The 21,157-nt window shown below is 46.6% G+C and overlaps 3 protein-coding genes across 6 annotated transcripts; 2 read left to right on the forward strand and 1 right to left on the reverse strand.

Annotated features, from left to right (window-relative positions):
• The first annotated feature begins 534 nt into the window (after positions 1-534).
• On the forward strand, positions 535-1,421 carry ufc1 (ubiquitin-fold modifier conjugating enzyme 1). The gene has a single exon (XM_035183978.2). The coding sequence runs from the start codon at positions 676-678 to the stop codon at positions 1,189-1,191; it is 516 nt and encodes a 171-aa protein (XP_035039869.1). The 5' UTR covers positions 535-675; the 3' UTR covers positions 1,192-1,421.
• A 369-nt stretch (positions 1,422-1,790) lies between these two features.
• fktn (fukutin) lies at positions 1,791-5,680 on the reverse strand. 2 transcript variants are annotated; one of them, XM_035183977.2, is made up of 11 exons: positions 5,545-5,680; positions 4,794-5,068; positions 4,602-4,658; positions 4,136-4,333; positions 3,896-4,042; positions 3,679-3,809; positions 3,086-3,218; positions 2,789-2,918; positions 2,571-2,704; positions 2,239-2,363; positions 1,791-2,130 (listed from the first exon to the last, which is right to left on the reverse strand). In XM_035183977.2, exons 2-11 carry the CDS (start codon positions 4,893-4,895, stop codon positions 1,917-1,919), a joined length of 1,371 nt encoding a protein of 456 aa, XP_035039868.1. In that variant the 5' UTR covers positions 4,896-5,068; positions 5,545-5,680; the 3' UTR covers positions 1,791-1,916. The 2 variants fall into 2 exon arrangements, with proteins under 2 accessions (XP_035039868.1, XP_035039867.1); XM_035183976.2 differs by having other exon boundaries at positions 4,136-4,336.
• apc (APC regulator of WNT signaling pathway) lies at positions 5,648-21,157 on the forward strand. Of its 3 annotated transcripts, none has more exons than XM_035183974.2 (17): positions 5,648-5,783; positions 10,624-10,779; positions 11,761-11,848; positions 12,044-12,251; positions 12,694-12,802; positions 12,990-13,103; positions 13,301-13,363; positions 13,457-13,507; positions 13,583-13,669; positions 13,754-13,931; positions 14,026-14,226; positions 14,316-14,411; positions 14,516-14,655; positions 14,910-14,987; positions 15,076-15,192; positions 15,278-15,492; positions 15,585-21,157. In XM_035183974.2, the coding sequence occupies exons 2-17, from the start codon at positions 10,645-10,647 to the stop codon at positions 20,500-20,502; spliced, it is 6,798 nt and encodes a 2,265-aa protein (XP_035039865.2). In that variant the 5' UTR covers positions 5,648-5,783; positions 10,624-10,644; the 3' UTR covers positions 20,503-21,157. The 3 variants fall into 3 exon arrangements, with proteins under 3 accessions (XP_035039865.2, XP_035039866.2, XP_035039864.2); XM_035183975.2 differs by lacking the exon at positions 5,648-5,783 and adding an exon at positions 5,813-5,962; XM_035183973.2 differs by lacking the exon at positions 5,648-5,783 and adding an exon at positions 8,819-8,887.

Below are 21,157 nucleotides of genomic sequence, written 5' to 3' on the forward strand. Positions count from 1 at the left end.
GTCTGTGATCATCAAGAACTCATTGTGGGGGTTTGAATTTTGTGGACTTCCCAACTATAAACAATACATTCAAGATTAATTGGCTTCTCACATTTATTACTAACCCTTCTGTTTTATGGAATTTATACCAAAGTATGTCTTTTCCAAATTGTGAAACTTTCATAAGCAGATGCTTTTGACTTGGTCTCTCCTATTTAAACATAACTTCTCTCCACATTAGTATTACGTCTGGAATAATGACATTCTCTACAAAAAATAAATCTTTATTTCTTCAAAATATCACACTTGTTGGTCAACTATTTGATCCCAATGGCAGGTTGTATAGCTACTCTGATTTCTTAAGGAAATGACAAATTGCCATTACAGTCAAGGAGCAGAATCTTTTATTATGTATTTCATTTATTGGCCTGAAGGATAAGCAAAGAGCAATAAACAGTAAAAAAAATAAAAATACAAAAATCTTTATTTATCAAATTAAACATGTCAAACAAAATCAAACTATGACCAAAGCGTTTGGATGTTTTGTTTTGAAAATATCATGGCGGAAGTGTAGTCACAGACCGGAAGTCCGCGTCATTCCTCGCAGCTGAGTAGAACCGGCTCAAACACACTGAACTTATTTTATCTGTAAAAAGACGAAAGAAACATAAACTTTCATTTCCTTTTGGACACAACATGTCGGACGAAGCCACGCGCAGGGCCGTGTCTCAGATCCCGCTGCTGAAGACTCCGGCGGGGCCGCGGGACCGGGCTCTGTGGCCGCAGCGGCTGAAGGAGGAGTACCAGGCTCTGATCCGGTTCGTGGAGCAGAACAAGGCCGCGGACAACGACTGGTTCCGCCTCGAGTCCAACGCGGACGGGACGCGGTGGACCGGCACGTGCTGGTTCATCCACGAGCTGATGCGCTACGAGTTCCGGTTGGAGTTCGACATCCCGGTGACGTATCCCGACACCGCGCCCGAGGTGGCGGTACCGGAGCTGGACGGGAAGACGGCGAAGATGTACCGGGGCGGGAGGATCTGCCTCACCGACCACTTCGCGCCGCTCTGGGCCCGGAACGCGCCGCGCTTCGGGCTCGCGCACCTCATGGCGCTGGGACTCGGACCGTGGCTCGCGGTGGAAATACCGGATCTGATCGGTAAAGGGCTCGTGCTCCACAAGGAGCGGCAGCGCGACGAGGCGGCGGAGTGACGTCAGCGGACAACACGTTCAAGACTTTTGAATGGAAACGGAACCAAAACACGAAGAGTGACGTCATGCTAAGGTGTAATGACCGTCACCGTGAGGAGCTGAGCAGTGTTGTTTATAAAGTTTATTTAAATGGACTGACACACGGACACTGTTCTACAAATGTCCACAGAAGTTATTTTTTGATTAAAGTGACTTGGGTTTATATCACATTAAAATCATGTGATAACATGTCCACGATTTCTGAGAATAATTCATGATTGGAAGTGTGTGTGTGTTTGTGATTTGGTGCAGAATTGAGCTGAGAAAAGTTTGTATATAAACTGATGGGAAATGAAAAGTTTGACAACATCACTAACAGACGCTGTTGTGACCTTTGACCTGGATCTTCTCTCCCCGATCAGAAGTAGTTGAGGAAGGTAGTGGCCCTCGATGACACTTCCATTCTGTTCACAGCTGATCAGAGGTTGATATTGATAGGTCTCCCACCACCACCAACATGCCCCCTGGTTTCCATGGAAACGGGGGCAGTGTTTAAATTGTCAGTAAGAAATTAAAATGTTAAATATTTGAAAGGACTTATTGAAACAGTGTGAATAAAATGAATTAAACCATAACTGTTTATTAGTTATGAGGGTTACACAAAAATCAATTCAACTTCCTGTTTTCCCCCACTACATTCGTAGTTTCAGTGTTAATCTTATTTTCCATCTTTTTGTAGTTTCCTCTCAGTAAACTTGGATAAGCTCCACCCACTCCGCACGAGGCCACGCCCCATTCTCTTGCACGTTGCTAGGCGATGACTTCCAGTCCCAGCTCCTCACCGGGATGCTCCAGGAGGAACCGTAATTTGCCGTCACATAGTCAAGGGTTTCACACGGAACACGAACTTTCAGCTCGAGAAGCTCCGTCCAGCAAAGAGAGAACCGAGGGAAGATGTACCTGACGAAGAACAAACATAAAAAACTTTATCGATAACAAAAGTGGGACATATTTAAACCAGATGACAGAAGAGTCATAAAACTTATTTAATGTTAATCTTTTATTCACTTGAACTTCCTGCCGCTCTTCGCCTGTGTTCCTCCATTCCAGACGATGTCTCCGTCTTCATAGAAGAAGAAAATGTCCAGTTTGACATCCTCACTTACAAATGACAGCTCCAGACTGTCCTCCACCTGCACTTCGAAATAAAAGAAGCCTTCAAAATCAAACACACACTAGCTTCAAAAAAATTAGAGACACTTAAAGACAAAATACAACATGAAAATTAAACAGTTTAAAAAAAATGTTTTAAAATACACACAACCCTTCAAAACACTACCTTCACTTAAACAACCACCTGCAAATAAAATAAAATAAATTTAGTTTTATAAATATCTGACCTTTCCAAACTTGTGTTTGAGTGACAGTCCGGCGTCTCTGAATGCTGCAATGATGTCCCACCGGAAGTCTGCGATAGAAATCCCTATATCGACATCACGACTGTACGAAATAATACTGCATTGCCTGAACCAGCCTGCAGGGGGCGAGAGAGGCAGAGACATCTGTTGATGATGCTGTGATGTCATCATGTCAAAAAGTTAGCAAGTTAGCACATTACCCAGACAGGTGCCGCTGCTGAGCCAGAAGGGGATGTTGAGTTGTTTGAGCGTTCGAGCGGCTAAATGAAGCAACGACTTTGCTTTTCTGTGAAAATCCATCGCCGTTGGAGATGTGTCATCAGGATAGAGCTACATTCACACATAGTGGAGAAAGACAATCTATTTATTCATTCTTATTTAATTTTGTAACAAAATAATGACTCAAGATCCTGGCTTTTCATCATGTGGTTGAAAGCTCAGCTAAAATCAGCAAATTTATAAGATATATATATATATATATATATCTTCTGTCAGACCTGCAAGAAGTTACGGGCGTCACGGTAACGACACTCCAGGAAGTGGGCATGTTGCTGCTCGGACAAGAAGTGGGAAACGTTGCGCGGGACTTGAATGTCGAGGCCATCCAGGACAGTCAGGACCAGCTCTGGCCTGCAGGGGGCAAGCACATTTAACACGTTTAATTAGTGCAGGACTGTGACACGGGACTAACACGGTGCTTTTTGGTAGTTTTTCCTTACTCTTGTTGAGGGTTAAGAACAGAGGTCACACATTGTTAAAGCCCTATGAGACAAATTGTGATTTGTGAATATGGGCTATACAAATAAGTATACAGTTCACTGATTGATCTGTGAACTGCCTCATCCTCAGGAAAATGATGAGGATAATGTATAAAGACACTTGTCTTTTCTGTGGGGCCCCTAAATGTCTAGTCTGGGTCTACTTTCTGTATGACCCGTTAAAATATCCATACGTTTTTGGCGCCCCCTCAGACTGGATTCAGTATAAACGTACAGTCGTCAGTGTAACAGTGACTATTTAAAGTGAGTGTGTTTACTGACACTGATTCAACCACAGTCAAACACTCTTGTCTTCATACGTGTTGCTGTACCTGTCATAGGCTCCGGCATGACGTCCGTAGTCAAGCAGCTTAAACGGTGCGAAGCTCCGGTCCCTGTTAGCTTTGAGACGTAGCGCTCCGTGCCACAGATAGTTCCCGCTTCGCTCGTACAGGAATACCACCTGCGGCAAAACATCATCATATCATTTTGATCCTATGAAGTCACTAAATGTTTGGAGGTGTCATCAGGTGATGTGGCCTCACTCACCTGGATGATGTAACCATTGAGGCGGAAGAGGAAGTGCAGGGGGATGTCCTCTCCTGACAAAGTGTCCAGGCTGGCCAATCGGGGATCCTCTCCTCGCAGCTGCAGCAGCTCAAAGCCTTTCTGCTCAACAGCCAATAGGAAGCCAGACTGACAGAAAAAAAAGAAGTAAATAATTTGACAAAAGTCACATTATATAAAAACATGAGGGTAAACGTGTCATAAATCTCTCATCCTACTCACATCATACTTCCACAGGTTGGCGTGCACAGCGAACGATGTGATTGGCCGGTCAGTGCAGAGAAAGCTGCAATGCGGCTCCCGCACCTGCCGGTCACGCTGTCGCAAAGCATCCTGGGAGAGTAATGTGAGCGCTGCGGTGTCGGCAAGAAACATGGGCAGCCTGAACCGCTGTGCCAACGCCAGGAACTTCTTCACTGTCTGCTGCAGAGACATGAAACATGAGAGTTACCATGGAAAACCCTATCAGGACAGGACTGTGACAGATGTCCTCATATAAGACATGTGTACAGAGACAATGTCCAACGACCTGCTGATCACACTGACTGTCTCCATTCAACTGCACAACAACCTGCATGTCTCTGCCTGGAGAAGAACCTACACAAACATGTGGAGAACATGCAACATGTATGTGATCATTGTGTGTCAGTGTAACACAAACAATACAACGTCACTGACGCTGACTCACCCATTGGATGTCGCTGGCGGTCAGTTGACCGGTTCTGCTCAGGATGTGAGGACCAGCCTGCAGAAGACATGTTAGGATTAGAATCTTTTTAATTTGCTAAAGAGTGACGACACATTCTCAACATAACAAACATTTAAATAACATAAAGTCTAAATGAGGCCACTTCCTTGTTTACGTGACGCTCCTCCTCACCTTGCTGACGTACGTCCGGTAGTAATACAGCTGGAACAGCAGGAACACGGAGCTGCTGACGATCAGCAGCGTTAAAACGACTGTCCGGTTCACGCGAGGCATCCGGTAACCCTGCGCGGTGACCCGCTCCTCATGACGTCAGCACCGGAGCGCTCCGGTTGTTTACCGGCGGCAAAAACCTACAGCCGCGCGAAAAACACAAAGCTGTCTGTGGCCTCAGCAGCCGCCGCCATCTTTTTAACCACCGGATAAGGAAGGCTGCTTCCATGCGAGACCTTCACAATAAAAGCAGACATTAACAAAGTAAACAAATAAATAAAATAAAAACAATACATTTACTTAAAAATCGAAAGATAATCCACATTAAAATCTCCTGATGAAAACAGTATTACGTGTAATGTAATATTTAGTTTATCTGCAGCGGACTGTATCTTCTTATAAGAGATAAGTTTTCTAATTTTATTTGTTGTGCTTGTTGTTTGTTCTTCACTGAAAACTATGATATTCTCTTTAACTCTAGATTAGTTTTAAAGAATAAAAGAGCCAGTGTAATATCTGTATTTATACATGTATACATATATGTATTGAATATATACAGTGCCTCTATTGAAAATGAAACAGCGGAGAAACGTCATGTGTGTAAGTACAATGTACCTCGTTGCAGTTACTGCGCTCATCTGGTACTCATACGGACCAGAGTACATGTACACGCAGTAACTGTAACGCGGTACGTTACATTACTGTACTCTACCTCTCCTCGCAGTGACACACAGAAACAAGATGGCGGTCCACAGCAGCGGTTCTTCCACAACAATAAGAGCGAGTTAAAACTTCCCTGGACTTTGAGAAACTTTTCCCGCTCTGTCCGGAAACATGAGGAGCCTCCTCCGTCTGTAACGACTCGTTAACCGGCACCGTGTGTTTCCCCGGGGATGTTCCCGTGAAGCTGCCGCTGTCCGTGGCGGACTTTGTTTCCTCCCAACCGGGAAGGTAAGAACGGCCTCGCTGCTAGCTGTTAGCTTAGCTCCGCGCTAACCGTTTGTTTTGGTGGGATGTCGGTTCTCGGAGGCTCAGTGAACTCCCCGGTGACGGTCACTGGGTTCAGGGGCACCGGGAGGAAGAGGAGCTGAAACACGGTGAAGAAAATCAGCTGTTCTGGATCTATTCTGGTAAAAGATGCTAACATAGCGGGGCAGTTAGCCTAGTTAACGTAGCTAATACTGCAGTACAACTGCGAGTAACACTGATACTTTTAGTATTACTGATATTGTGAGTATTTTTAATACTGTGCCTACTGCTTATATTGTGAGTACTGCTGATACTGTGAGTATTACTGATACTGCAATACTGCTGACACTGCGATGACACTGATACTTTTAGTATTACTGATATTGTGAGTAACACTTGTGCTGTGAGACGAACAGAGACTGTATAAAAAGACCATCAGTGACTGTATATAAAGACCATCAGTGACTGTATATAAAGAATGCCATCAGTGACTGTATATAAAGATGATCAGTGACTGTATATAAAGATGATCAGTGACTGTATATAAAGACCATCAGTGACTGTATATAAAGATGATCAGTGACTGTATATAAAGATGATCAGTGACTGTATATAAAGATGATCAGTGACTTTATATAAAGATGATCAGTGACTGTAAACCCATATATAAAGACCATCAGTGACTTTATATAAAGACCATCAGTGACTGTATATAAGACTTATAAGATGACGTGACTAGACCATCAGTGACTGTATATAAGACCATCAGTGACTATATAAGACCATCAGTACTGTATAAAAGATCGTAAGATGATCAGTGACTGTATATAAAGATGATCAGTGACTGTATATAAAGACCATCAGTGACTTTATATAAAGACCATCAGTGACTGTATATAAAGACCATCAGTGACTCTATAAAAGAGACAGTGATATAGAATGATTATAAAAGACCATCAGTGACTTTATATAAAGACCATCAGTGACTGTATATAAAGACCATCAGTGACTCTATAGAAAGATGATCAGTGACTGTATATAAAGATGATCAGTGACTGTATATAAAGACCATCAGTGACTTTATATAAAGACCATCAGTGACTGTATATAAAGACCATCAGTGACTGTATATAAAGACCATCAGTGACTGTATATAAAGACGATCAGTGACTGTATATAAAGACCATCAGTGACTGTATATAAAGACCATCAGTGACTGTATATAAAGACGATCAGTGACTGTATATAAGACACAGTGACTGTATATAAAGACCATCAGTGACTGTATATAAAGACCATCAGTGACTGTATATAAAGACCATCAGTGACTGTATATAAAGACCATCAGTGACTGTATATAAAGACCATCAGTGACTGTATATAAAGACGATCAGTGACTGTATATAAAGACCATCAGTGACTGTATATAAAGACCATCAGTGACTGTATATAAAGACCATCAGTGACTGTATATAAAGACCATCAGTGACTGTATATAAAGACCATCAGTGACTGTATATAAAGACCATCAGTGACTGTATATAAAGACCATCAGTGACTGTATATAAAGACCATCAGTGACTGTATATAAAGACGATCAGTGACTGTATATAAAGATGATCAGTGACTGTATATAAAGATGATCAGTGACTGTATATAAAGACGATCAGTGACTGTATATAAAGACCATCAGTGACTGTATATATATTATCATTATATGTGACTGTAGATTCACTGCAAGCGAATGCATTGATGACGTTGCATGTGAAAAAGCACTGACACACACACATACTGATGAACATGTCCACAGCTTGTGGGCTTACAGCTGTAAACACATGATCTCCGCAGCAGGATGAATTCGTCACTTCCTGCCTCTGTCTGCTGCTGCTCCTCTCACCTGAGTGCTGTGGTGGATTTGTTGCTGTTGTGAACTGTCGCTGTGTTTTTCATGTTTGAAAGACAAACTGCGGAGAGAGTCCGGATCCAATTCTCCAGAGTTCCTCCGCAGGTCATGTCTAAAACCGGCTCATGTAAAGATGATCAGCTACTTTATTTAAACACAATCAGTGGCCATACATAGACGACGAGCAACTGTATGTTGAGAAAATCAGCTACTTTATTAGAGACAATCAGTGACTGTATATAAACACTTTCAGTGACTGTATATAAACACTTTCAGTGACTGTATATATATCATGACAACTCAGACTGTTTATATATCATGAAACTAGTTAAAAACCAAACCTAGCAGAAAATGAAGACTTGAGAAGTGTGAGAGGATCTACCTAAAAATGACGATTAGTTTGGTCCGTGTCCAAACTGCTAACACGGAGGAGACTGGGTTTATGACCTATACAATGGGGCCAATACCAGGGGAGGTCAGGACTCCAGAGTTTATGAGGCTGCATTTAATCATCATGAAGAGCGAGTCGTCAACATTCTGTGCTCAGTACAACACGAGACGTGAACATTCAGGACTCAGTGTTAAAGTGACCGGAGCGACGCTGATTCATGATCCGACTCCATCGATTCATAACTTAACACATGATCCTAAGTTTGTCATCTACATCGTTACCACCCTGTTTACCGAGGTGGTTACATATACCCTGAGCCAAATGTTTAATATTTATTCAAGAGCAATTTTTATTAACAGAGCAAGAGAGTCCATTTTATTTATTGTTTTGGTTTTGTGTGTGGTTTATTTAATTTATGGTTTATTTCTTGAGGATATTATGCAGCAGGAAACTGCTGCAACAATGCCCCCTGTCTGCAGGTCACACATTCATATGTTCTCAGTGATTATAAGAACTGTGGAGTACAACTGGTTTGTGTGTGGGATTGTGTGTGTGTGTGATTTTGTGTGTGTGATTTTGTGTGTTAATATCTCCCTAACCCGGTCAGTCTTCCTGCAGCATCTGCTGCAAAGCATGCTGGGAGTACAAGGGGGGCTGCCCATCCCTCCTGCCTCCCCTCCCCTCCCCCTCTGCCTGTCTCTGGCTTGTGATTGGCTGCTCACTTGCCCAGCTGACTGCCCTCTGTCAGACAGAGAGAGAGAGAGGGAGGGAGATGGAGGCGACAGCGATGGGGTGAGCTGCCATTTTCTCTTTCTTTATCCAAAATCTCTCCATCCTTCATCTATTCATCCATTAAACTGTTCTATCAGTTTGCTATGTGGTGAATGAATGAGTGAGGGGGAGGGGGGGCATGGGTTTCTCTCCTTCATCGTCTGTTCTGTGTGTGTTTTTCTTTTCCTTTCATTTATTCTGTTTTGTGTGATGAAAGGAAAGGAAGAGGAAGAGTAGCAGAGAAAGAGAGAGGGAGCATGTATAGATGGAGAGAGGGGGGAGGTGGAGAAGACTGGGATGATGGAGGGAGGAGTGAGGAGGGAGAGAAAATGGCCGACCAGTGATGGAGGATGAAGGGGATGAAGGAGATGGTGGGAGGAGGAGGAGGAGGAGAGGCAGAGGCTGTTGTTCTCTTCTGTCCTTTCTCCTGTTTGTATATTTGTTGTTTACTGATCAGATGCTGCAGTTTGACTCTGATCACACTGGTCACTGATCATTAGCATCGATCAGAATGTGATTGATGAATTATTGATGAAGCAGAAACTGAGTCCTCATCTGAAAGAAAACTGCAGTCCAGTGTGTTTATACTGCATTACAGCGTGGTACTACAGCAGTACAGTGTGGTTATACAGCGGTGCAGTGTAGTTCTACTGCAGAACAGTGTGGCTGTACTGCAGTGCAATGTGGTACTATTGCAACACAGTGTGGTTATACTGCATTAAAATTGGGTACTATTGCAATACAGTGTAGTACTACTGCAGAAAAGCATGGTCATACTGCAGTACAGTGTGGTACTCTTGCAATACAATGTTCTACTACTACAGAAAACGTGGTTATACAGCAGTAATGTGTGGTTATACTGCAGTACCGTGTAGTAGTATAGTGTAGAAGCACTGCTGTACAGTGTAGTAGTGTAGTGTCATAGCACCATAGTTCAGTGTAGTAGTATAGTGTAATGTTACCATAGTAACATGTAGTTATAGTGCAGTACAGTTTAGTAGTACAGTCTAGTAGTGCTGCAGTACAATGTAGTAGTATGGCAGTACAGTGTAATGGTACTGCAGTACAGTAGTTAAAATACTGGCATAGTATTGTACTACGGTGGTGCTGTAACACAACAGTATTACAGAATTACAGTACCCCAGTCCCACAGTATATAAGTATTACAGTGCCACGGTAAGATAAGACTTCATTAATCCTGAACCCTTGTGCCAGCTTGCTCCAATATTACAGTACATAACAATATATAGTAGAATAGAATACAGTGGGGAGAGAAACAGAAAAAAGAAGTTTAAAATATAAGTCAAGATAAAAAAAGTAAATATATAAGTGTATTTAAAATGAAATAAAATGAAGTGTTAACTGAATAATGAAGAACCAGTGCCTATTAGTAGACATCAATAGAAATGAGAATAAGATCAGTTAAATTAGACAGAGAAACTAATACTTAACTAAAATGGCAGTAAGTAGAAATGAAAAATAAAGGAGTAAACAATATGGAATATTGCACATGATGTGGAATCAATATGATGATGAACAAAAACAGTAATATTACACAAATTGCACATGAGTGGTGTTATTGCACATGAAAAAGAAAATCAGCTGCATAATAATTCACTTCCACTGTGTATGTTGTTGAAATTAAGTGTCTGATTATTATCTGTGGTCCTCCAGTATTAACGTACCACAGTATACCAGCATTACAATACCACAGTATTACTGTACTACAGTACCACTCAACGTGTTGTGTGTTTCAGGTCAGCCGTGGCTCTTCCATCATGGCGGCGGCGTCGTATGACCAGCTGCTGAGACAAGTGGAAGTTTTAAAGATGGAGAACTCAAACCTGAGACAAGAACTGCAGGACAACTCCAACCACCTGACCAAGCTGGAGACGGAGGCGTCCAACATGAAGGTCAGTGCTGACAGGGGGCGCTGTTCTGCTCAGAGTCAGCTGGGGGCTCTGTTCTCCTTAGAATCAGCTGACAGGGGGCGCTGTTCTGCTGTCTCTGAACCATAGACGTCAGTGTTTCTCTCCCTCAGTCACGCGCTCTGATCTTCAGAATGAGCTGGTTGTTGTTCAGGCTGAGGCGTCTGTGTTCTGTGTGTGTCTCTGTGTGTTGTGTGTGTCTGTTTGAGGATCTTGGGTTTGACACACAGGACTCTGGAAACCTGTCAGAGTGAGCGTTCTGTCCTCTGTGACCATCTTTTTGTCTCTTCTGTCCTTCATTTACTCGTTTCTTTCATTCTTCTTTCAGTGTTTTCCTCTCCTGTCTTTCCCCCTGTTTTTCTTTGGGTCATTACTTTTCTCCCCTTTTGTCTTTTTTTTCAATCTGTTACTTAAATTTTCTTTATTAAAATTATTTTCCGTTCTGTTTTTTTTCTCTGTTCTTGTTTTCCTTCACTTTATCCTTTTTGTTTTATATTTTTTCGGTTTCTTTTTCTTTTCTTTTTTTGTAGTCTTATTGTTCTTGTCGTCAGTGATTCCTTAATGTCCGTCCTTCCTCCGCAAACATACACTCACTTCCTGTTTCCTATTTCCCGTTTCCTGTTTTGTGTGGATGAGCAGCAAACAGAGTGAGTGTTGTTACTTTCATCATGTCGCTGTTTGAGCGCTGTCGTTTCATCGTGGTGAGTTACTTTAGCTTGGCGAGAGAGACACTCTCACATATTCATAAACACACACAAAGGGAGAGTTTATGAATCAGTTTATTGTTCTTCTTTTTGTCAGCTGATGATTCTTCATCTTTATTGACATTTTAAAGCCTAAGTGTCTTAATAGAATATTAAAGCTTCTCTGTGTTGCCCCTTATTGTTACTTAGAAACCGGTGACGTCACAGCGGTGACCTGTGATGTCACTCTGTACCACCGTTATTTTCTCCTCTTGTAAAACAGGAAGTGCTGAAGCAGCTGCAGGGCACCATAGAAGAAGAGTCTGGAGAAACGTCTGGATCTCAGCTGGAGCTCATCGAAAGACTGAAAGGTGAAGAAGACACATAGAACACATAGAACACATAGAACACACATACAGAACACAAACGTAGAAAAAACACATATAGAACACCCACACACTCTCATAGAAATATAAACAAGTAGAACACAAACATATCTAACAAACATACGTTTACATGTAAACATACACCACATCTTAAACATGAAGGTCATGTCTGTCTTCCAGAGATGAGCATGGATGCTGCAGGTTTTAAATCCAGGTCCAGGCCTCCTCTTCAGCCCTCGTCCTCTTCCAGCTCGGCCTCCTCTGGGTCTGGGACCCCTGGAGGTGCAGCTGGGGGCCCTCAGAGCACCACTCCCTTCCCCAGGAGAGGGCTGCCATCTGCGGGTAGAGATGGCCAAGACCGCTGTCTGGAGGAGCTGGAGAAAGAAAGGTAACTCTACTTATTACAGCTGTTGCCTCTGTTGTACTGTTACACACTGAGCACCAGGGGGAGCTGCAGAACGATATTATTGATTGTGCTGATAGTGTCAGCTGCAGAGAGAACATGTCTGAGATCAGTTTAGATATAATCGCTTCCTGTCACATGATCCATCTGCTGCTGGTTTGTTGCTCCGCTCGTTGCTGTCATGCTATTGTTCTGTCAGTAGGGGGCAGTGTTAGTGAGTATGAACTCTTTACAACACATCTAAAGTTAGAAAAGAGATGAAACCTTGAATCATCATCTCACTGAACATGCTTCATGGATCCGTCTATGTGCTGGAATCTTCTGTGTGCGTAGTTAATCAAGTGTCTGCTCTGTGATTGGATGCTGCTTTTGCCCTGCCCGCCCCCTCCCATGTTCTGCCCAGTGATTGGTTGTTGCTCATTGACAGGTCTCTCTTATTGGCTGAGCTGGAGAAGGAGGAGAAGGAGAAGGACTGGTACTACGCTCAGTTGCAGAACCTGACAAAGAGGATCGACAGTCTGCCACTCACAGAGAACGTGAGAACACGTTTCCTTTCATTTACTAGTCAAGTAAAACAACAGTACCCATGATCCTCTGCTGCTCAGGCTGGGTTAGCCCTTAACTGCTTTATATGTGATCCAGTCAAAGGAGAGAAGTCAACTACGACTCCCAGGGTGCTTTTCACTGTCTAGCAGCCAATCACAGTGGTTGTTGTTATTTCAGTTCACGCTGCAGACGGATATGAGTCGTCGTCAGCTGGAGTTTGAGGCTCGTCAGATTCGCTCCGCGATGGAGGAACAGCTGGGCTCCTGTCAGGAGATGGAGAGGAGAGCTCAGGTAACATCTCAACCGTCCAAACTCTGACCTGTCTGACCTCTGACCTGATATCTCAGAAACAACTCCTTTAACTTTCACTTGGACTCAAGGTCAAAGGTCAGCTTGACCTCACAAAATATTTTTGGCCACAACTCTGGTATTAATGATAATATTAATAATAATAATTCACTTAATTCTGAATGTGTGTGTGTTTTCAGGCGCGTGTGTCTCGTATTCAACAGATAGAAAAGGACATCCTGAGACTTGGAGCTCGACTTGAGGTAACCTTACCTGTTCTGTGACGTCATTGTGTGACCTGTGATATCATCATGTGATGCATCAGAGACTTTCACTTGTTCCTTCTCTCTCTACAGGAGGAAGGAGCTCAGGGGGCGAGCGACAGCAGCGGACTGACTAGCGCTCAGGTGAACTTTCTGGTTCTGTTTGTTGTTGGGACGTTTCTCTCGGTTCGATCCTTGATCCTGTTCTTTCTCCTCCAGAGCTCCGGCAGTCGATTGGACCAAGAACCTGCCAATGAAACAAACTACTCTGTGCCTCGACGAATCACCAGTCACCTTGGAACCAAGGTGAGAATTCTGCCTGGCAACTGTGCCCAGAGATATTTCACCCGTGTGGAAAAAGGGCTGCTGACACAGTGTCGCCCACTGCAGGTGGAGATGGTGTACAGTCTCCTGTCAATGCTCGGGACTCATGATAAAGATGACATGTCGCGGACGCTTCTCGCCATGTCAAGCTCACAAGACTCGTGCATCGCCATGCGTCAGTCCGGCTGTCTGCCGCTGCTTATCCAACTGCTGCACGGCAACGACAAGGACTCCCTTTTGCTAGGTAACCATGTGGTTTTCCGTCATAGGTAACGCTCTCTCCTCAACTTTTTATTTACTAATTAATTTATCATTGTATAAATCTTCCCTTTGCTCAGGTAACTCCCGCGGCAGTAAGGAGGCCCGTGCCCGGGCGTCAGCGGCGCTGCACAACATTGTGCACAGTCAGCCGGACGACAAGCGAGGGCGGCGCGAGATCAGAGTGCTCCATCTGCTGGAGCAGGTGCGTCATTACTGTGAGGCCTGTTGGAGCTGGCAGGAAAACCACGAGAGGGGCGTCGACCAGGAGGACAACCCCAGTGAGTTACACACCCACTAACCAATTAGAGAGCAGGATTCAACAAACACTGTACTATATAAATGAGTGTTTGTGTAACTTTGTGTCCAGTGCCATCTCCAGTCGACCATCAGATCTGTCCCGCCGTCTGTGTTCTCATGAAGCTTTCCTTCGATGAGGAACATCGACACGCGATGAACGAACTTGGTGAGTTAAACAACTGCTAATAACATGTGATCATATTCACTGACACTAGATGTCACCCCAGCGATTCTGACACTCATGTGTCTGTGGGTTTTTCGTCCCTGCAGGTGGTCTGCAGGCGGTTGCGGAGCTGCTGCAGGTGGACTGTGAGATGTTCGGTCTGAGCAGCGATCACTACAGCGTCACTCTGCGGCGATACGCCGGCATGGCACTCACCAACCTCACCTTCGGAGATGTGGCGAATAAGGTTTGGTCTCATGTTCATGACTGATCAATATGTTTTAACATTTGATTGATTTTAAAGGTGTCGTCTGTTTCCTCATTATTATTATTATTTTTAATATAAATGATTCGCCGACCTTAAAGAAGCTCAAACGAAGTGAATCTGTGATATTTAATGTTTGTAATTTATTTGATCATTTCTGATCTTGTGGTTTTATTTTTATTATTCTAAGCTCAGTAACCAATCAGATCACAGCATCTTGATTGATTTCCCATCAGGCAACGCTCTGCTCCATGAAGGGCTGCATGAGAGCGATGGTCGCTCAGCTGAAGTCTGAGAGTGAAGACCTGCAGCAGGTATGTTCACCCGTCACCTCAGCAACCACATGGCACCTGTCGCCATGGTAACCAGTGTGAGTGACTGACTATGTTGTCTCCTTTTCAGGTGATAGCAAGCGTTTTGAGGAACTTGTCGTGGCGTGCTGATGTCAACAGTAAGAAGACGCTTCGAGAGGTCGGCAGTGTGCGAGCGCTGATGGGCTGCGCCCTCGAAGTGCAGAAGGTAAATAAACCTTCACTATATTTGTTTGTTGTCGTGATGTGAACTGAGCCTGATCGCAAACACTTATTTTCTTCTTTTACGTCAGGAGTCGACGCTGAAGTCTGTACTGAGTGCGCTCTGGAACCTGTCGGCTCACTGTACGGAAAACAAGGCGGACATATGCGCAGTGGACGGCGCTCTGGCCTTTCTAGTTGGAACTCTGACTCACCGCAGCCACACAAACACACTCGCCATCATTGAGAGCGGTGGCGGCATCTTGCGGAATGTGTCCAGTCTCATTGCCACCAACGAGGCGCACAGGTAAAAATAACTGAAACCAGAAAAACAAGCAGATTACTGCAAATCCTCTCTTCTGACCCTTCATCTTCTGCTTCCTCTGTGTCGTCTTACAGGCAAATCCTGCGTGAGCATGGTTGTCTGCCGACTCTGCTGCAGCACCTCAAGTCTCACAGTCTGACCATCGTGTCCAACGCTTGCGGGACGCTATGGAACCTGTCTGCTCGAGACGCCAAAGACCAAGAGGCGTTATGGGAGCTGGGCGCTGTGGGCATGCTACGTAATCTCATTCACTCCCGCCACAAAATGATCGCCATGGGCAGCGCCGCCGCCCTGCGCAACCTAATGGCCAACCGCCCAGCACGCTACAAGGATGCCAGCGTTGTGTCGCCAGGCGCTGGCGCCCCATCTCTGCATGCCCGCAAACAGAAGGCATTATTCGAGGAGCTGGACGCACAGCAGCTGTCAGAAACTTTCGACAACATTGACAACCTGAGCCCCAAGGCAGCTCACAGAAAGGGGAGGGGCTGTAATGGCGCCGTAGGAGGAGGGAGCACAACTCGCTCGTATGCCAACACACCGGTGCTCTCGAGCCCAAAAAACGGAGACGGATCAAAGAGGATGGGGGAGGAAACTTCTTACCCTCGGCCGATTTTCCCGCCCAGCGTTCGAGCGTCCAGTGACAGCCTCAACAGCGTGACAAGCGCCGACGGCTACGGCAACCGTGGAAAGACCAAACCATCAGCAGAACCGTTCTACTCGTCAGACGAGAGTGGAGCCAACAAGTGCTGCGTCTACAGGAAGTACCCGGCTGACCTAGCCCACAAGATCCGCAGCGCCAACCACATGGCGGACGACGATGGTGCGGAGCTGGACACACCCATCAACTACAGCCTGAAGTACTCTGACGAGCAGCTGAATTCTGGGAGACAGAGTCCGAGTCACCGCGGCGGAATTGAGAGTGACGAGGATGATGTACAGGACGCCAGACTGAGGAGGAGGAATGACTGTAACGAATCGGCAACAAGCAGCAGCCGCATGGCGTCTGCCCCCCCGCCACGCTATGTAGTTGTCTCTGGAACATCAAACTACAGCGGAGACTCAACAATCGAGCAGCCAATCGACTACAGTCTGAAGTATGGCACAGATTCAACCAACAAACCGCTGTTCAAGTCAGAAGAGAACACTGCCCCCACCCTTGCCCCCCCTTCATCCACCTCCACTAGCAAGCTCCGCCCCGCTCCTCCAGCCAATCGGGTTGTGCCAAAAAGTCACCAAGAGTCAACGCAGACGTACTGTGTGGAGGACACGCCCATCTGTTTCTCCAGAGGCAGTTCACTGTCGTCACTGTCATCAGAGGAGGACGAGGATGGTGATGTCATTGGAAGAAAGAGGCGGGGTGGAAGTGTTGTCAGCGGTGTTGGTGGCAACGATTACCCGACACTTCCTGTTAGCGAGAAAGAGGGACACGAAGAGCAACAGCAGCGACAACAGAAGGAGGCGGAGAGCCAAACTGCCTCCGCTCCCTCCACACGGGGGCGACGAAGTCATCACCACCACGGCCACGCCCACCACCATCACCACCATCACGTGGCATTATCATCCGGTAATAGGACTCCAAAAAGCCCACCGGAGCAGCAGTACGCTCAGGAGACGCCACTGATGTTCAGCCGCTGCACATCTGTCAGCTCCCTGGACAGCTTTTCCACGTCTTCCATTGCCAGCTCTGTACGCTCTAGTGAGCCCAGCGGCGTTCCAAGTGGCGTGGTGAGTCCCAGCGACCTACCCGACAGCCCAGGACAGACGATGCCTCCGAGCCGCGCTAAGACGCCACCGCCGCAGCCAATGCAGAAGACCGAGGAAGCAGCCAAGAAGAAGGACGAAGAAGAGAGCAGCGCTGACGTCCTGCTACACTTTGCCACCGAGAGCACGCCGCACGGCTTCTCCCAAGCATCCAGTCTGAGCGCACTCAGTCTGGACGAGCCATACATCGCAGCAGAGATGAAGAAGAAAAGCGAGGAGGAGGAGGAAAGGAACACAGACAGGAAAGTGGCGGAAGCAGCACAACCCATCCTTGACGAATCAGACGATGATGACGACATCGAGATCCTGGAGGCTTGCATCAACATGGCAATGCCCAAGTCGTCTCGAAAACCAAAGAAACAGCAACATGCGGTGCCACGGAAACCCAGCCAGCTTCCTGTCTATAAGCTCCTGCCACCTCAGAGCCGCACCCAATCACAGCAGAGGAAGGACATGCCGCCACCGGAGGAGGTGCCTAGAGTTTACTGCGTGGAGGGAACACCGCTCAACTTCTCCACCGCCACCTCGCTCAGTGACCTTACCATCGATTCTCCGCCCAATGAGGAGGCAGTAACAGGTATCATTCCTGTAGTGCCACCCACCTCCACACAGAGGAGGCGAGCTGGTCTTCCTGAAGGAGAGAATGGTGACGACATCCTCGCAGAGTGCATCAGCGCTGCCATGCCAAAAGCCAAACCAAGAAAACCAATCAGGACGACATCAAACAGTGAGCACCTGCAAGCCCCGCCCCTCCCTCCTCCTCTTCCTCCTTCAATCCAAACTCCTCTCAGCTCTCAGCAGCAAAAGAAGAAACCAACGTCACCTGTGAAGCCGATGCCCCAGAGGGTGGCGCACAGTGTCACTGCGGCAACAACCAACAAAGCAAAACCAGGGTTCGCCTTTGACTCGCCGAGACACTACACCCCCATCGAAGGAACGCCATGCTGCTTCTCACGCAATGACTCGCTAAGCTCACTCGACTTCGATGAAGACGATGGTGGTGCCTGTGAGAAGGACGAACAGGAAAAGAAAACACAAGAAGAAGAAGGCAGGAAGAGGAAGCAGCAGACGGCAGCTGTTTTCCCTCGAACCAAACCTTCAACTAATCAGATTGCGACAGATGAGAAGCAGAAGTTTGCCATCGAGGACACGCCTGTCTGCTTCTCCAGGAACTCTTCGCTGAGCTCACTGAGCGACATTGACCAAGAGAACAACAACAAAGAGTTTGCTCCCCCGCCGCCCGAGCAGCAAGAAGGAGGGAACACAGGAACAAAGTCTCCTCCTCCTGCGCAAGTGGAGTCAAAGCCCCGCCCCACTGCTGCCAGTGGCTACGCTCCCAAAGCATTCCACGTGGAGGACACGCCCGTCTGCTTCTCCAGGAACTCATCGCTCAGCTCGCTCAGCATCGACTCTGAGGATGACCTGCTGCAGGAGTGCATCAGCTCCGCCATGCCCAAGAAGAAGAAGAAAGCTGCCGCCACTGCTGTCAACACGCCACACCCTGTTCCCAGAGACAACGACAGCATTCTGGCAGAGGAAGAACCTTCTGAGGCTCCGAGAAGCCCTGCCTCTCCTGACTCAGAGTCGTTTGATTGGAAGGCAATCCAAGAAGGCGCAAACTCTATTGTCAGTAGCCTAAATGCCGCCGCTGCTGCCTCACCAATATCCCGCCAACCATCATCAGACTCAGACTCTGTCCTCTCCCTTAAGTCTGTGGGCTCACCGTTCCGCCTCCTGACAGCCAATAACAATGCAGATGAGGAGGTGGAGGAGAAGGAGGATGTGAAGCGAGGAGCGAAGGTCCTGAAGCCGGGAGAGCGCAGCACTCTGGAGACGATAAAGAAGAAAAAGGAAGAGGAAGAAGAGGAGGAGGAGGCAAAGGCTCTGAGAGGCGGAAAGAAGGTGTACAGGAGTCTTATCACAGGAAAGCCAAGGGGGGAGCCAGCAGCCAGGGGGCGGAGCAAACCCAGAGCTGCAGCCATAGCCATAGCCAAAGCTCCGGGCAGCGGCGATGACAGAGGAGGCACCTCATCTCGGGATTCCACGCCATCTCGCTCGACAGCAGTAGCCAATCAGAAAGGAGGAAAACTGTCACAGCTGCCACGCACAGCATCTCCAGGAAGTGCATCATCATCATCAGCCTCCAGACCGGCCAAACAGAGCATGACAGCAAGAAATGGCGGCGGTGGCATCCCGAGAAGCGAGTCTGCGTCAAGGGTCAGCGGCTCCACGACAAAGAAGCAGAAGGGGGATCCTGAGAAGCCGACGCTTGTCCGGCAATCGACCTTTATCAAAGAAGCTCCGAGTCCGACACTGAAGAGGAAGCTTGAAGAATCTGCGGCTGCAGCAGCAGCGGCGACAGAGTCACCGTCCAGTCCTGATGCACCACTACCACCAACAACCAGGAGACATGACATTAACCGCTCTCACTCTGAGAGTCCCTCACGCCCACAGGAAGTGACGTCGTCACGCTTCAGCCGCACTGGCACCTGGAAGCGTGAAAATGGTGGCAGTGCAGGAGGAGGGAACGGCGGTAAACACTCTACATCGCTTCCACGCGTGGGGACATGGAAACGGACAGGGAGCTCATCATCCGTGCTGTCAGCGTCATCAGAGTCCAGCGACAAGGGGCGGAGCGAGGAAGAGGGTGTTGCGAGGTCGAAGGGGACATGGAGGAAAGCAAAGAGTAACGCAGACTCGGCCAGTCGCAGCTTTATAGAGAAACCTGAGGATGTGTGGGTTCGTCTGGAGGACTGTCCCGTCAACAACCCACGCTCCTCCTCCTCCTGTTCAACCCGCTCGCCCACTACCCCCAACGCTCCGCCCATCATCGACAGCCCTGTCCCCTGTAAGATCCCCTCCTCATCCTCTTCCTCCTCCTCAAACCTAAACCTGCGTCGCAGCTGTGAAAGTCTGGACGACAAACCGCTGCCACCTGAACGCCAACAACCGCAGCAGCAGCAGAGGGGTCAGCCACGTAGCGGCGCCGTGGCTGCTCGAGTCAGCCCTTTCAATTACACCCCAAGCCCAAGGAAGACCAGCACTGAGGTCACCACCACCACCACCACAACGGCAACCAGCACAACATCGTCATCAACGACCCCTACACGGCCTTCACTCATCCCCACCCCCGTCACCAAAAAACGGGAGCCAAAGGGTGGAGAGGGGGGCAGCAGCAGTGGTGGCAGCAGTGGGGGTGAGCGCGGCTCTTACATCGTGACGTCAGTGTGAAAAATTTGGACACAAAATGGGCGTCTCAGTTGATAACAAGTGTAAATATGGAGAGAAAAGTGTACAGGAAATGAGTCTGTATTTAAGTGCTAGCCCCTCCCCCTCCGCTGTCAAGTTTTTATACCACTGAAATTATGTGTAGCGCTTAGCCCCGCCCTCTCTGCCTGTGTCCCTGCATGGCCCTGCCCCCACTCTTAACGATGATGGTAACCATGGTGACAGATGTTTTGTTCATAAATTATTTTTAATTCACTCAAAACTGTCAATTGTTTTTTCTCCGACAGACCTGAACGTCACGACTTTTTTATTTTTGTTCATTGAAAACTTTTCTGAATGACATCAGACTCAATGTTTTTTTCTTCTCACGACTAAATTGTAAAAATGTTTAAAGTTTGTGAGTTTGACGAAAAGTTCCTGAGAAATCTTGTTGGCTGAAAACTTCCTGCTCTGTGTTGCCTTGGAAACAAATAACACTGTAAAACATAAGTTATTGCTGTAAAACTTTGAACGTTGAAGCACATAAAATGTAAAACTAATGATTTTTGCCAAAAAGTTTTTCATGTTCTCATTAATTTTCACTGTTTTTATTTCTGGAGAAAAAAAAACTTTTTGGTGAAAGTGATGAAAAATAAAATTCAACATTTTAGGATCAAAA

The sequence above is a fragment of the Hippoglossus stenolepis genome, chromosome 18 (genome assembly GCF_022539355.2).
Source record: "Hippoglossus stenolepis isolate QCI-W04-F060 chromosome 18, HSTE1.2, whole genome shotgun sequence".
Lineage (NCBI taxonomy): Eukaryota > Metazoa > Chordata > Actinopteri > Pleuronectiformes > Pleuronectidae > Hippoglossus > Hippoglossus stenolepis.

Excerpts from the sequence above, each read along its gene's own strand:
- ufc1 (XM_035183978.2), top strand. The coding sequence starts at position 676 with ATGTCGGACGAAGCCACGCGCAGGGCCGTGTCTCAGATCCCGCTGCTG.
- fktn (XM_035183976.2), bottom strand. The coding sequence starts at position 4,895 with ATGCCTCGCGTGAACCGGACAGTCGTTTTAACGCTGCTGATCGTCAGC. Across the intron at positions 4,043-4,135 it reads CCAACCTGTGGAAGTATGAT|TCTGGCTTCCTATTGGCTGT; the intron begins GTGAGTAGGATG and ends TTTTTCTGTCAG. Across the intron at positions 2,131-2,238 it reads AAGAGCGGCAGGAAGTTCAA|GTACATCTTCCCTCGGTTCT; the intron begins GTGAATAAAAGA and ends GTTCTTCGTCAG.
- apc (XM_035183974.2), top strand. The coding sequence starts at position 10,645 with ATGGCGGCGGCGTCGTATGACCAGCTGCTGAGACAAGTGGAAGTTTTA. Across the intron at positions 12,803-12,989 it reads GTCTGCCACTCACAGAGAAC|TTCACGCTGCAGACGGATAT; the intron begins GTGAGAACACGT and ends TTGTTATTTCAG. Across the intron at positions 13,670-13,753 it reads CCAGTCACCTTGGAACCAAG|GTGGAGATGGTGTACAGTCT; the intron begins GTGAGAATTCTG and ends CGCCCACTGCAG.